This window comes from Lotus japonicus, chromosome 5 (assembly GCF_012489685.1).
Source record: "Lotus japonicus ecotype B-129 chromosome 5, LjGifu_v1.2".
NCBI lineage: Eukaryota > Viridiplantae > Streptophyta > Magnoliopsida > Fabales > Fabaceae > Lotus > Lotus japonicus.
The window spans coordinates 64,911,188-64,927,315 of record NC_080045.1 but is presented as its reverse complement, the minus strand read 5'-3'; the positions used below and the strand labels follow the sequence as shown (position 1 = coordinate 64,927,315).

The window sequence follows — 16,128 nt, the reverse complement described above, 5'->3', positions numbered from 1 at the left end:
TAACACAAAATTCTAGCTATATGTCACCGTACACAATGGACGTTAAGTTGTTGTTTTATCTTTCAATACTACTTGGGTTTGTATGAGCAAATCCCAAAGATGGAGATGGGGTGTGGTGGTCAAACCTCTACCACTACCACATATAAATTCTCAAATGTTCATCTAGTAACACAAGGTTACCAGAATCCACAAGTTTCACTATCCGAACTTTTTTTGAAGATAATACTAGTGTTAAGGACCAATAAATCTTTCCTCTACTATTTTAAACATAGTTAGACAATAAGTATACAACCTTTAAATATTAGATTAAAAATCTAATGTAAAAATAATAAATAAATTTATATTAATTATATTTATTTAAATAGGTTGTCTATTAAGGCATTCTAGTACCTAAATCTGACTTTTTTAACCAAATAAATTTAAAAAAAAAAGATTTAGTCTTGTTTATTTATTAGTTTGATCTGGTCTAGGTTAGATGTAGCCCGCAAACTCTTGTCAGCAGTTTGGCCTACTTCCATCATTTTTTTAGGTACAACACTCCGATCTCTTTAGAACTCTTCAACAAAGAAAATAGTGGGATTTAAATATATATTTTTATCCTTTAACAAATTTGTGGTTTTTTCTGTTGGTTCCCCCAATTTACAAATTTTTCAAACGAATTCTCCATAAACTTTTTTTATTACCAAATAACTTATCACTTAAATTGAACCGTTGAATAGTTTTATTTTTCTTCCAAAAAAGAACAATGAAATCATTCCTAGTATTGGCAAATCCGAATAATTTAGGTATTCTCTCATTTTATTATCATTAATTTTGCTAAAGGTGAGACTAGTCCCGCTTAGGCATCTACTTGAGTCTGCGTACCCTAACTCTGCCACAAGGATCCTCTAATGGATTTTGAACCCCTAATGGACGAGACATATGATAATTCGCATATTGAGTAAAATTGAAAAAATATTAAGCAGATATCATTGTTTTCCTTGACGAAATGGAAGAATTTTAAAAGGATGATGAGCAAAGATTATAGTTTATCTTTGATACAAACATACAAACTAGATCATTACATAAACATGCTATTGAAGCACCAAAAAGATAAAATGAGAACCTTGAAACTATCATATTTAACAAATGCAAAACCATCATATTTAACAAATGCAAAACTCATATTTTACTATTCCCTGATTGTGACCCATATCATGGGCAAGAAATTCACCTGTATACCTGTAACAACTAATCTATTTACCAACTCAATACAGCATCCAACAGCCAAAGACAACCAAAAGCAAAGCTCGAATCTATTTAGCAGTGGTCTGTTCAAGGTTTATGTTGTGCAAGTATTGATGAACGGATAGCTTGTTGAGGAGTCAGAGCTTTTCCATTAACAAGCACTTGTTCATAGAAATCCAGGCGTATAGACTTGAACTGATAATGCTATTTTTAATGCATAAAACAAAGTAAACCCTTAATCAGAATGACTAGTTCTACTTCTACTACAAAGATATGTTGAGGAATTAGCTAATAACTGCATTGAATCAAAATATCTTTGATGAAAGGGTACCTTCTCCTTCCAAGACAAATCAACATCCCGAAATAAAGGGTCGAGCAATGTTAGCTGATCTCCTTCTTTAATCTGGATAACAAGAGCTCAATAAACACCAGAATATAATTCTTCAATGGATGAACCATAACAATAGAAAAGAGAAAAATAACAAACTACATCAAACTTCTAGTCAGCAAAAAGCACTCATTTAAATGGAGAGAGAAGAATATATAATGTTTTGAATGATTTATCTACAACAACTTGATGGGGTCTATATCAGCTGGACAACCTCTAAATGAGAACTATTATGGTCATTTCTTTTATCCCTTCATATAGACTACTACTACTCTCCCCGTTGATTTTTGATGTAAAGAAGTATTATTAGGGATGAGAAAGAAGGAACCATGCAACTATTTTGTAATACTTAACATATCTAGGACCGGTGAATTTGAACTTTCGAAAAACATGAGTGGGAGTGTGGGACAGTAGAAGAGAAGATGACATAAAACATCAGGAGCAGTTCTTACCACATCAAAACGTACACCATAAACTGAGAGAACAAAGCAAGTTTGATTTGAATCACAAAGCACATAGTATCTGCAAAATGAGAAGAACAAATCATCTGAATCCGATTTCTGCATACATTGCAACTATTCTCAAGATACTAACATAAAGGTCATGGAAACACATTTTTCTGTGAAAAATTACACGCAGACAAACATTAATGATATTTTCTTGTAACATGGTTGAAAGTTGTTATTGTGAACAATCAGCGGAGTATTTATGGAAAATGAACTATGAGTACAATGATCTCAGGTGGTTATTCCTATCAGCATCCAATGTATAACAAAACCAACACTAAAATGGCCCCATCATCAGATTGAAAGAATATTGCCGTCACTGCTGCATGACTGCATGGTGCTAAAGGATGTAGTATGTTCTTCTGCATTGATCTTATTTAATCCAATTTATTATGCATTGGTGAAGTTAAAGGAACAGAACCAGTCAAAGAAGGACAAACTCTGTAACCAGTAAAGGTTCTGCTTTGTTGCATTAAATCCATTGTGAAATATAAATACATTTTTCCATTTAACTTTATTTTAATCAATATGTTTAAATTGTTTATAGTTTTACTAACCATTTTTGCCCCCTCTGAAACAATATTTATGGCCCTAGTGCCCGCCCGTTGTTTTAGTTGAAAAGATCCATTTCCCAACCAAACATTATTTCCCTTCATCCAACCCAATACACATGGAAAACAGCAAGGTCAAAAAGAGCAAAGAAAATCCAGTCATATAATGCAAAACAAGTTATCCAACAGAATGCAATGACATTTACAGTTCAAATAGCAAAAGGCATAGTTTAGGCATATTGATGAGGGATTATTTAATGCACTGGATGCAATATACCAATTTGATAGATATCAACTCACTCCATTACTTCTAAAACTGCCCAGTACAAATACAGGAGAATGGATCACTGCTTGTGTAAAAGATTATCAATAGTAAAAAACACTTGTCTGGGGTAGAGGACTTACAGGGGAGCAACACTCTCACTCCTAACAAAGAAAAGCACCTTCCCCTCTACTGCTAGAGCTCTATTCAGACCCTCTGACAGAAGGTCAATGGTAACTCCTTTGTGTGACGATTTTACTTACACCAGAAGGTAGAAATGAATCTAGTCAGTATGTTAGTATTGGGGGAAAAAGAAATAAAGATTCATACACACAAGCTCATCAAAATTTAGCATGGTCCATGAACTGAAACCTATAGGTAAAAAAGGAGCTTACAACTAACAGCAGCCAACGATGATACCAAAGATGCTATTCTCTTAGCTCTTACATGTCCCTGCACATAATAAAAATACTGATGATACTTGGGGGAGAGGCAGAGTTGATTTTAATGTTTCTTGCGTTTACTATCTATCTGTCATTAAAAGAACCCTCCATGTAAGATACCAAACTACTGAAAAATATGATTGCTACTACATAGCCAAGGGAAAATATCATTACCCTCAAAAGATTGTCCACCTTGTCAAGTAAGTTGACTATCTTCTGAGCCTCCTCTGCAGCATTGAGACCTGGATCCTTTAGAGCAGCAGCCTCAAATCCACTAAGGGCCCTCTCATAGTTCTCTAGATATTTGTTAACCTGTAACAAACTATTTAGACAAACATGCAAGACTCCGCCCAATATACTATTATGCCTAATATGTATAGCATGCACTGCTATATGATTTTGACGATTAGATACCATTATTTCCTATTATTTCCTGCAGGGTGAGAACAGTGAAATATGACGCCAAATATATAGGGGGGGAAAAGTAAGGTAACTAATACAATCTCCAAAGTCTTCTCTAATGAAGGCTTGAACATATTGACATACAATATAAGGATCAAAATGCAACTTACGGTGGCATAATTAAAATATAGGTCAGGATTGGACTTCATTCTTTCATCTTTCTCCTGGAACACATTAACCAAACATTAGGTCTTCCGCAAGTGTAAATGATAAGCCTATTCACCAATAAATATTAGACACAGTAACCATCTCCATGTTGAAACAAGTATAATAAAAGTAACCAAAATGAAGATGTGTTTCTACCATATGCAAACTATTGCTGCTAAATTCTAAATCATTTCTGTTTATACTCACAGCATTTTGATATGCTTTTAAAGAATGTGAAAGTTTGGCATGATCCCAAGCTCCAGTGACAAAAAAACTTGTAAGGTATGCATTTCCAAGATTATCTGTAAAAAAGAGAAGATGATGTTAAAAAGACACAAATATCACATTTTATTTTAAAACAAACAATATTTAACTCCAGAAAATAAAAAACGAGAATGAAATTTTAAATGTTGATTTGTTTTCTCAATTCTCACATATGATATTATATTTTAGTCACAAAACGATTTTCAAGGACAAACATTAAAAGTATTATGTACAAGTAGGACAGCTTCTCATATTCAATTTCAACCAACACTGTTCATTTCAGGAAAATAAATACGTGTGTTTCAACTTTCAATGAGGAAACTTTAAAAGTAAATGAAGTTCTAAAGAGGACATAAAATATGTAAGTAGTATGAAGTTCTTTGTTTGGATAGCGAAAGCCTGAAACAGGCATTTTCAAAATTGTACTTTTTTCAAATGATTTTTTACTCAAAACACAGAATTTGAAATTCCTTCTGTCTGGATAAATCATTCTCTAAAAATCTGAAATGATTTATCATGTCATTTGACTAAAATATTGACAAACAGTTTTCTTGTATTCTACAAAACAAAACTTGCATTCATTGCATTAAGCCGTCAAGGCGGTATAAACTTTACATAATAACGTCCAGGCTAGTGGGATGTTAAAATAGTGTTTGAGAGAATTTGTGTCTAGGCTGCACATAATCCCTTATTTATGGTATAATTTCAATTAATCAAGGAGCAATCAAGAGGTTATTAGTAACTAAATCTAAATGTACAGCCTAATTACCAGCTAATTTACAACAACCATCCTCATTAAATGCTAAATATTATCCAATAGCAAGCACGATTCATTTTTTAGGCATATCATAGTAATCACTAATTTTAAAACTTACACCAAGAGTTCCCATCCTTGACGTCCAAAGTGATTGCTTCCTTGGCATGTTCAATGCTTTCTTCAACAAGTTCTGACTGATTCTCCGCACCTGATTTCATAGCAGGCACAATATAAATCTCTACTATTAGGTAGTTTTCTGTTTCTAATTTCCTACAGATAATACAAAGTCTATGGACTCTATTCTATTGACATTTTCTAAGAACCTTATAAACGTGAATATACAGCTATTATGAATAGTTATTACAATTTACTTTTCTCTCCACTTTCCTTATTTTACCCATTATTACCTGCTCCATTTCCCTCTGTCATCACACTTTGCTTCCCAGATTTTCATTTTTATGCATACTAGTAGTATGCATGGTCAAATTTTAGAGCATTATAGAACAAGCTAAAACAACTGCTTGCAAGTACATTCTGCACCTCAACACCAAAAGTTTCTATCTCACTTTTATGTTCGTTCAGTCATTCAACTTGTGTAATTCAATCCTCTTGTAGCAATGCAATCCATATCTCCAAGCGTCAATACCTCATAATTATCACATTTGAGATTACAAATAAAGCAGTTTCGTATATGTTGAAGCAATCAAAACATATTGTTCCTCTGGGAAGAAACAAGAAACTTTCTCAGATTCTAAATTTTCGAGAAGGACTTTATAACAATTTCTCTTGTGAATGAGGGAGAATTTCACTAGCTACTAGCTAGTACCACATCATAAAGAATGCACTAAGAATTAACCACTCTAAAAAACCAAAACCATCTGATCATTTAGCATAAAGATTCCCAAAATCAACATAGAAAGGACAAATGTGGAAAGAAAAGGCTTGTTATATACATGGATAAGTGCCCAAAAACAAAGTTACAATGCCTAAGGAAATTAAGAACAATGAAAAACAATAGATCTTTAAACAAATAAAAAAGCAAAAGTGAATCCCTTACCTTGAGACATTTTTCTTTTAAGCATTGATAATTGACAAAGAATCTTTTTGTTAGGACCCTGCATAAATAACCAATATATATCATCACTCATCAGTTCACAACAAACGACAGAACCTCAACCAGAGCAAAGTGAAACTGAAACTCAGGAAAAGAAGGTAATTGCCTCAAGTAGATTTTCACTATGTGTCAAAATATTGAAAATATTTAACGTCAGCAATAAATATATTTTCCCCAAATTATATCCAACATTTAATTACAACCTCTGAACTTTCATCACCTAGAACCTCATGGAATCTACCCAAATTCCTCATCAATAACCCGTTATACAAATTTCAACTAACCCCTGATTCTGTATGTGTTTGAAACTTTGATGCTCTATAGAATTGCTAACCAAAGATAAACAAAATAATTATATTACTGACAGAAATCACACACTATACAGAAATATCCTTGCTGTCCCAGAGACCAAAGTTTCCTGCAGACTATTCTCTGTCCACAATACATAATAACAACGTTGCATATATTATTACACACCCTACTATCACATTGACTCCAAATAAACAACTGACAGTAGTTAATTTGTAATCATAACTGACTGCATTCAGCAGTTCTGCAACTAATTAATAGTGACATGCCATCAGGCAGTTACCCAGCTGTTTGGCTTGGCTGGTTTGTACACCAATGCATCATCCTCTGGGATACCATCAAGTATCTTTCACAAAAATATACTATCAATTCTAACCTTGTTCAATGCAAGACTGAGGCAGTTTTTTGCAGCAGGCAAATCTCCCTTCTTCCATATGCAGTTACCTAAACATAGCCAAGCATCTGCAAGAGATGGATTTAACTTAACCTGGACCATAGAAGAGCCAACTACAATCAACCACTTAATCATCAATAGAAAGGCACACTAAATCACAGAAACTAACAACTTCAATCTTGCTTACAGCTTTCGATAGGTGATCCTCAGCGTCTTTCCTGTAGTCAGGAAATACATCCAACACCTTCCCTCTAAGATATTCAAATGTTGCACGTTGCATCGGTGATTTTCTTTGTTCTGGCAAAGGATACAAAATTTTAATGACAAACTTCATTGAAACAAATGGGATATATGGGAATACATTTTAAATTCCAAGAGCCATTTATCAAATATTTGCTCATTTTGTGGTCAAAAAAGTGTTAGATGCCATTCTAAGTAACTGTGAGTCGGAGGCAGCTCAATGAGGAAAAGCAACATGAAAACAAAATTGTTTACATTAAAATGTAAATAATAATAACAGCAGTTTCTCAGCAAGCATATCAAGGTTTATATCATGTCACTAGCAACTAGTTTTTCATACACTATAAAACATCGCTATATAAATATTTGGAAACACCCCCCACTAATCCTCTACCTAGTTACTTGCATCTCGATTTCTTATTTTCCATTCTTTTGAGGCTGGTCAATCTCAACTTGTTGAATTTATGTTAAGACACCATCAACCACTTGGGCTTCCACCACCTTGGATTTTCCTATCCCAATGTAGCAACCTTTCTTTAGAAATAACCGCTCCATCCGTAATTTGAGTGAACTCAGCCATATACAAAATAGCAACTGAATTCGAATTACGGATTAGGGCTCTCCCCCTCCCCCAAAATTGATCCAATGCAACAACTAACTGTACAACCATAAAACGCCTCACGAATCATTACTTAATTTGAAAACCTAATCATGCTCCTCTTTTCTGGTGTGTAAAACCTAGCAAGTTTCAAAAGTCAAAACCCTTTCACACATTCATTAGGGGGTAATCTAGCTTATCACACTTCCAATGCTACACATTCAATTTTTTCAAGTATTGTAGTAATCATACACAAACAAACACCCCAAAAGGGGGAACAATTTCGTAAACTAGCAAAGCACGTTAAAGCTGAAATTTCAAATGCTGTAGTAAAACGCTAGCGTTGATTGATTAGAATTGAGTGAGTGAGTGACCTGGAGGAATGGAATCGAGGAGATTGAGAGCGAGATCGGAATGGTGCTGCAACGACGAGATTCTGTCATGAGGGTTGGGTGGGAAAAAAGTGTCTCGAAGGTGGTAGAGATCTTCTGCAGCTCTTGCGCTTCTCGATAATGCTTCTTCTTCTTCTTCTTCTTCACCTCGATTGCTCATCGCTACTCGACTCAACTGAATGAGCTCGCTCGCTCGCTGGGTTTTGAATTTGGTGATGATCACGACAGTGAGTGAGGTGATAGAGATGGAGTGCGAATGTGCCAGTAGCGTGGGTTTCCCCTGTAATCCCTTGATTTTTTTTTTTCAGCTTGTTTACCAATATATTTTTCTTACTTAATCTTGTTCGAACCGAAAATACTCACATCACGGTATTTTTTATTTTGAAATGGTAGGTTACATGTATTTTTAATAGTTGCTTTCGTAATTCTGATCTAAATGTAATAAAGGCCTAAGTTTTTTCTAATAGTGTGTATCCTATAAATTGGACTCTTAAACTAGAGTCAAACTACTCTTTAGTTTTTTTTCTTTAATCAACTACTCTTTAGTTTTTACCACTGCGATCGATACCTATTTTTAAATGTTCTCATTTGAATTGTTGAGATCATTTTTTCTATTTTTATCATGATATATAGTTGTTTGCTGACATTAAAATATTAACAATTTTGTCACAATTAAAAATGCTTGTGTTGATAAAAAAGTGAGCCGACGTGAGTTAAATAGTTAATTGCTACCAAATTGAGCAATAAGTTTTACACATGAAAGAGATTTTGGGGCAAATAATCAAAGATAGGCCTCCCTTTACAATGTGGTCCAGTTCTCATAGCCGAGCTAGACTCCTCATAATGCATTGCCCACTAGAGGAAGTTTTGTAATGCCTATAAGGGTTGAGGTTGTTTGGGCAATTATTTCACCATGTGTTAGAGACTCTACTCAACCATGGATACCTATAACAATCATACTTGTGAGGTATTTCGAAACAATTGTTTTATGAACAACTAATCTCACTAAATACTCGATACCAAACCCTAGGTCTGAAAAATGCAAACAGTTGTCATGATGAACAAAATACCTAATGCTCAAGACTTTGCCTGTGAACCAAAATAATCGATCCAAACATGATTCTCGGTTCTATCAAGTGACATTTGGCGTTCAACTATGGTCATTCGATATACCAATCTATCAGAAGTTGTATCATGATTTGGTTGACATGATTGTTCTTAGGCGAAGACGACAAATCAACAATAAAACATGTGTGTCTCTATTCACGACTTTATGTATAGAAGCCAACCAGAACAGGTCCTATAAGCTCCAATTCTTCACAGCCACGCAATTTATGATAACTTTTTGCTAGAATGGAAAGAAGCTTCCATGAGAGGTTCTACATGTCATATCATAACATTTGGGTTATCAGTCTAATGTCAATTAGACAAAGGGTAGATAAATCGGTTATCGACTACTTGGAAAAGTTTAGGAGTCGCTGCCAATTGAAGCTCCCAAAAGTCGAGTATGTTAGCAAAGTGGCTAAAAATGTGCACTCTCAACTAATGGAGAAATCGACTGCCCTAGAGTGTACTAACTTGACTCAACTCCCTTCTAAAGATTCAAGGATATTTGAGTCATTTATCAAAGAATGATTAAAAGAGATCAAATAGGGTCGGAAATAACTTTCATTTAATCTACATCATTAATGAAGGGATGGAGTTGACTGAGGTCTAAGGATCGATTTGATGATATCATGGCTGCAGAACTCATTATAGAAAAAAACAGTTTTTTTATAGTTTATCACAGATGTTGCACATTAAAATTAAAATGAAAAAGAATCATGTACCAATTACTTAGTACAAGGTGCTTGAATGCCGATTTCTAGTTCAAAAGAAAGTTTTGAGTATTCGCTTATCTTTCTTATTATAATTATTTAAATTTAAAATTCATTATAAGGTGAAAAACTTCAGGATTTAAATGGTAAGTATTCCAAGTGTAAACACATATCCTTACTTTCAAACCACTGTTACCATATTTAACAACTGATTATATTGATTAATTATGTCGATAGAAACACTAAGTACATGCACAAGCACAAGTGTCACTCAAATCCGAAATAAACAAAAGAAATGAAATGAAAGAGAGTATGAATCATTAGCAAAATTCCCACTACTTTACAGGGAGAGGTTGAGCTTGAAACAGCAAAGATTAATCAGCAGTGGAACTTACACGCGTTTGTTTGCCTTTACAACGAATTTTCAGCCCTACGTGACAGCCAACCATAAACTAAAATCAATTATTTGCACCTTCTAACCATTTTCTCCCAATCCAAACGCGCTTTCCCCAATTCTCATCAATTATATTTTACACAGTCACACACACCACAGACACCGGTCAACAAATCTCACACTGACACGAACAAACACGCGCACATGATAGATCACATCACAACAACGTGCCACTTGAATTATTTAATATGCATTCCTTCATTGACTATTAGAAAATTCAGCATTCTTCTATATATACACACTCTCATCTTCAAATTCACCTACTCAAACAACACCTAAACCTTCATTCATCACAATCACAAATATTATTCAGAACTTCACTTTTTCTAGCTTCAATATTTTCATCGATTCAAGTAATGGGTAACTACGTTTCATGCACTTTAGCACCTTCTCTGATGAGAACCTCGAAGGCAACGAGGGTAGTCTTCCCCTCCGGCGAGGTGAAGCAGTTCAGGGAGATCGTGAAGGCGGCGGAGCTCATGCTGGAACACCCCACTTATTTCCTTGTGAATTCACGGTCGCTGCAGATTGGTCGGAGATTCTCCGCTCTCGGCGCCGACGAGGAGCTGGAGTTTGGGAACGTGTACATCTTCTTTCCGATGAGGAGGGTCAACTCTTTCGTCACGGGTGCTGACGTGGCGGTGCTGTTTTTGGCGGCTAATTCCGCCGCCAAACGGTTGTCTGCTGGGAAGACACGTGTCCAGCCGGAGAACGGTGGCGGAGAGTGGCAGCAGGGTGAGGCTGCGGCGGAGGAAGGTGAGGACAAAGACGAGGTTCCGAGGTTGAGTTTGGAAGGAGTTGACTCTGGGTTTCGGTATCGGTTGAGTTATTGTAGGTCAAAGATGCCTGTTTTGGAAACTATAAAGGAAGAAACAAGTAGATCAGCAAGGTGAAGGGAAAAAAAATTTGAAGATAGGTTATAGTGTGCTAGATGGAAATGAATTAGCTAGTTAGTTAGTGCATTCTTTTTAAAATCATTCTACAATAGAATTGATTCTGAGGTCTGAATATATTAAAAAGTTTATGTAAGTAGTGTCGTAATTGATTCTGCAAAGAGAAGTCAATATATACAAACATGTTATTAATTTGTTTGTCCCAGCAGTTAGAGAGAGAGTTAATTGATTCATACAACAATTTGAAATTCTTAATGATCTGAGGTGGTTGCTGCTGGCTAGTTACAAATCTGTACAAAATTCATAAGTCATTAGTTTGATTCTTGCTTCTTAGAAAAAAGGTAGAACAATATATATATATAATGCGAGTTGTTCTTTTTTGCTTGACATTTGTGACTTGATCAATGTGGACTTGGTTTGCCCGTGTTTCTAATGAATCGCGAAGAAGCAATAAAATAGGATGTTAAGCGAGCACGCGTGTTACAACTTACAACCAATAGTCCATTTTATGTGCTTTGGTAATATTGGACGGTTGTGTAGTTATATAGTTGGGAAATGTCTCTCGCTAGAGTGGACGATGCAGTTGGCGATTGATTTGGGATTCCGCCGGATTTCTTTGGAGACAGATTGTCTGCAGCTGTTTAACTCTTGGCACGCGCATGAGGATGGCCGGTCGTATCTGAGTTCGATTATTAGTGACTGTCGTATGTTAATTTCCGCTTTTGATTTTGTTGTTGTTTATTTTGCTCGACGCACGGGAAACATTGTTGCTGATTTTTTGGCTAGGAACGCGTCAACTTATGCCAATATGGTGTGGGTTGAAGAGGTTCCTGTAGCCGCTGTCCCGTTGGTTGACTCTGATGTAACGAACCTATTGCCAGTTGGCCCTTAATCTATTTGATGTTTAATTTCAAAAAAAAAAAGAGTTACACAACCACATTCTAGATTTAAAGTTGAAAGCTTGGCCTTACAAAAAAAAAGTTTGGTGCTAAAGGTCATGCTCCCTCCGTTCCTTATTAACTGTCAACTTTGAAGAAAAAAAAATTGTTCCTATATATTTGTCTACTTAGAGTTTCAAGAGAGAGACTCTGTCTTTCTAACAGAAGCCACGGCTCTAAGGGATGGGTTGAGAATTGCTTGAGATCAAGGTTTCCGCCGAGTACTTTGTGAGGTGGATTCTCAAGAATTAGTCATGGTTATGCAGAATTCGAATCAGATTAGCCTCCACAGCCAAGCTATATTGCTTCAAGAGATTCAAGGACTGCTTAACAGAGGTTGGTGAACTAGTCTCTCTTGGATTAACCGCGCGGGCAACTCAGCAGCGGATTGGTTAGCAAAACAGGGGTTGGCGTTGAGACATCCTGGTCTTCACTTGGTGGTCTCTCCGCTGCCGGATTTAGAGGCTATCCTCCTTAAGGATAGATTAGGAGTGTAGTTTGTTGTTTTGTTTTTATTTCTGAAGCACAAAAAAAAAAAGAATTTCAAGAGAGCATTAAATGATGTTTTTCCAAAAAATGTCCTTGCAGTAACAATAAATGAGGAAAGATAATATATATTTTAAAGGGTGAAATAAGAAATCAAATAATATTTTTATGAAAAATAACAAAATTAATTGCACTCCTTAATATGTGTGTTTCTTCTCTTCTTTGACAGTTAAATAGGAACGAAAGGAGTATGTGTTATGAGTGATATCCAGATAAATATTAACGTAACTCACTTTGTGAATCTAATGTAGTCAATTTTATCTTGAAATTTTGTAAGAAACCGATTTAATGGCTAAAGGCATTTTATGGGTTTGAAGTTTTAACAACTAATGTTTGGAATGATAATCTCTTTATTGTTTTATTAAAATTAGCAGTCAAGGAAATTAAGTTTTTTTTTTTTTTTCCTTTTTTGATGAAACAATGAAAATAAGTTTTTTTGTCAAGAAAGATTGGTTCATTCGTAATAAATTGGGCCCTGGGCCAATTACAGAACAAACATGGGGTAATAAGTAATAACCCACAACCAAAACATTTCTTCGTGTGAGATAGGAGATTGAAGTAGTCCGCTCTTCCACCGTCGCTTGCGCTCACCGGCTCCGTCGAGGTAAAGACTACACACTCCCTCCAATCTCCATTATTGATTTTTGAATATACTGGTTGCTTGCTGTTAGATACTGTGAAGAGCATATGATTAGAATGAGTTTCTGATTGAATTCATATTGATGAATGATAATCACAATTTCTATTAATCATAACCAAACCCTAATAATCGTTGCTTTCTCTATCTCACTTTGTGTTTCTGCATTTTGTTAATTTTCTCAAGAATGGACTCTGAAACCAAGCATCTGCCTCAAGATTTGATAACTGCAATCCTGTTCGAGTGACTCGTCGAGGTAAAGACGACACACTCCCTTCAATCTCCATTATTGATTTTTGAATACTTGGTTGCTTGCTGTTAGATACTGTGATGAGCATATGATTAGAATGAGTTTCTGATTGAATTCATAGTGATCATAATCACAATTTATCTCAATCATAACCGAACCCCATTCATTTTTGCCTTGTCTATCTCACTTTCTGTTTCTACATTTTGTCAATTTTCCCATGGCATTGTTATCACTTTCTGTTTCTACATTTTGTCAAATCATCATTGATTTTGAATATACTTTGGTTTGGCTGCTTGCTGTAAGCTACTGTGGTGAGCATGATTAGAAATTTAGTATGAATTTCTAATTGAATTCATAGTGATGAATGATAATCACAATTTATTATTTATCTTAATCATAACCAAACCCTAATATTCATTGTTGCTTTCTCTATCTCACTTTCTGTTTCTATATTTCCTTATTTTCTCTAGAATGGAGACTCAAATCCACCATCTGCCTCAAGATTTGATAACTAGAATCCTGTTGAGGTTGCCGGTAAAGTCTCTTTTACGCGTCAAGGCTGTGTGCAAGTTTTGGCGGTCTCTCATATCGGATCCCCATTTTGCAAAATCACATTATGAACTTGCTACTCCTAGACTTGTGTTCAATACCAAGCTTGGTATTCAAACCATGGACTTAGATGGATGGCTTCACTCTAATCCTATTTCTGAACCAATCAATGTTGACTTTTTGTCTACGTACTCTTATATTCGAATTGTAGGCTCGTGTAGAGGCTTTCTGCTATTGGAATCTATGGCAAATCGGATCAGCCATATATGGTTGTGGAATCCATCCACACATGTCCACAAACGAGTACCTACATCTCCTTTTGACCGCAACCTTCATTGTAATATATATGGTTTTGGGTATGATTCATCAGAAGATGACTACTTGGTGGTTCAAGTGCCCACAACACTCGCCCCACTTAGACGTTTAGTACCTGTGCAGTTTTTCTCAATGAGAGCTAATATGTGGAAATGTATTGAAGGTATCAATTCACGTCCCTTGAACCTCGCTTGTAGTGATCGAAGACCCGGGTTGCTCTTCAACGAGGCCATTCACTGGGTGGCTTATGACCATGATAAATCAATGGATGTTATTATTGTCTTTGATTTGATGGAAAAGAGAATTTTAGAGATACCGCACCCAGACCCAGTTGATCTTGCCCGTCGTCTTTCATCTTGTAATTTGTGGGTGTATGGAAGATTTTTGAGTCTATCGGTTAAGAGGAGGGATAAATTTGAAATATTTGTTATGGATAATTACAAAGCACAGTCTTCTTGGACCAAGACCATTGTTCTATCTTTGAGTGGCATTTGCCCTGTATGCTCTACAAAAGGTGGGGATATTGTTATGGATGGTTTCACTAAACTGGTGAAGTATACTGATAATGGAGAACAACTAGAGCATTGCGAATATCGTGGTTATCTAGAATCCCGGGTGCCCATCTATATAGAGTCGATGCTTTCACTCCCGGGTGTCGATGAGCAAAGCTGAAAAAAGATGAATGAGAATTACAATGAGAATGATATTTTTTGTATTGTGAAATATTGTCACATTATGATGTACTGGACTGTGAACAATGAACTGCATGGAAACAGAATTATAGTTGGTAAGAAATTATGATTTGAGGACACTGGTTAGAAAATGCTTAATGGGAGTTAGTTCATGAATCTAGCATCTTTGTTTTACTTCATTGTTATTCTTTTTTCTTTGTGTACTTCATTGTTATTTTCTTCTTTTTATTGCGTGCAGTTCACCATGATGCTTATTTTTTTTTGGAAAATCACCCTGATGTTTCTAGTGTGTTAATGTTTGTAGTAAATTGTTTCCTTCCACTCAAAATATGAAACTCCAATCAGGATTAACATGGTAAATAATTTTTCAAAAGCAAAAAGAAACTCCAATACAGAACAGAGCAATTTTAACTATCTCATGAGATATCAATATTTTTCATGTTCTGACTTAAGAGAGTTCAACTATGCTCTATGCATGCATAAAACACCCACGAGTTACACATGTGGCCTGGTAAATATAAGAAGTAAGAACTGAGGGGGTGCATGGAAACTGAGAGAGAGGCCTTGAAAATTGAAGCAATTTAGCATAAGTCAAATGCATTTAAGATTTATCCTTGACTTACGCGTTAATCTATATATGAATGCTTTGGAAAATATGAAAATTTTAAATTCGCGCATAAATTGAGAAGAGCTTCTCCTCTATAAATTTCCAGCCAACCCAAGCTTTGAGTCACAACATCTTAGTTTGAAATTAAGCCTTTTAAGCATTACTACTTCTTTGCACCTTGTAAGTTGTGAGTGCTGTTGAATTGAATCATGGATGGCAAAGCTAGTGGAAGTGTTGGCAAAGGTGAAGGCAACATTGCCAAGCCGAAAGAGAGTGTAGGCAACGGTTCTGATGGTGCAGCAATGAAAGCTCCCGGTGGAGATGGATCATACATTTCAAGGGACCAGTTTGAGAAAAACCCTCAGGGCTACTTTGC

At 35.6% G+C, this 16,128-nt stretch overlaps 3 protein-coding genes across 3 annotated transcripts; 2 read left to right on the top strand and 1 right to left on the bottom strand.

Annotated features, from left to right (window-relative positions):
- Window positions 1-993: 993 nt before the first annotated feature.
- On the bottom strand, window positions 994-8,356 carry LOC130720157 (uncharacterized). The gene is made up of 13 exons (XM_057570771.1): window positions 8,037-8,356; window positions 7,012-7,121; window positions 6,807-6,917; window positions 6,065-6,122; window positions 5,126-5,215; window positions 4,194-4,288; window positions 3,950-4,003; window positions 3,552-3,689; window positions 3,330-3,387; window positions 3,078-3,192; window positions 2,068-2,137; window positions 1,559-1,630; window positions 994-1,431 (listed from the first exon to the last, which is right to left on the bottom strand). The coding sequence occupies exons 1-13, from the start codon at window positions 8,212-8,214 to the stop codon at window positions 1,315-1,317; spliced, it is 1,266 nt and encodes a 421-aa protein (XP_057426754.1). The 5' UTR covers window positions 8,215-8,356; the 3' UTR covers window positions 994-1,314.
- A 2,187-nt stretch (window positions 8,357-10,543) lies between these two features.
- LOC130720506 (uncharacterized) lies at window positions 10,544-11,410 on the top strand. The gene has a single exon (XM_057571154.1). It carries the CDS (start codon window positions 10,682-10,684, stop codon window positions 11,216-11,218), a length of 537 nt encoding a protein of 178 aa, XP_057427137.1. The 5' UTR covers window positions 10,544-10,681; the 3' UTR covers window positions 11,219-11,410.
- A 1,697-nt stretch (window positions 11,411-13,107) lies between these two features.
- Window positions 13,108-15,319, top strand: LOC130720505 (F-box/kelch-repeat protein At3g06240-like). Its single transcript, XM_057571153.1, has 3 exons — window positions 13,108-13,306; window positions 13,526-13,595; window positions 14,060-15,319. The coding sequence occupies exon 3, from the start codon at window positions 14,061-14,063 to the stop codon at window positions 15,123-15,125; it is 1,065 nt and encodes a 354-aa protein (XP_057427136.1). The 5' UTR covers window positions 13,108-13,306; window positions 13,526-13,595; window position 14,060; the 3' UTR covers window positions 15,126-15,319.
- The last annotated feature ends 809 nt before the right edge of the window (window positions 15,320-16,128 follow it).

Bases quoted from the DNA above. Each gene is read 5' to 3' on its own strand.
- LOC130720157 (XM_057570771.1), bottom strand. From the start codon at position 8,214: ATGAGCAATCGAGGTGAAGAAGAAGAAGAAGAAGAAGCATTATCGAGA. The intron at 6,918-7,011 runs GTAAGCAAGATT...TCTATGGTCCAG, and splicing joins AGGATCACCTATCGAAAGCT to GTTAAGTTAAATCCATCTCT. The intron at 3,388-3,551 runs GTAATGATATTT...TATTATGTGCAG, and splicing joins AGGTGGACAATCTTTTGAGG to GGACATGTAAGAGCTAAGAG.
- LOC130720505 (XM_057571153.1), top strand. From the start codon at position 14,061: ATGGAGACTCAAATCCACCATCTGCCTCAAGATTTGATAACTAGAATC.
- LOC130720506 (XM_057571154.1), top strand. From the start codon at position 10,682: ATGGGTAACTACGTTTCATGCACTTTAGCACCTTCTCTGATGAGAACC.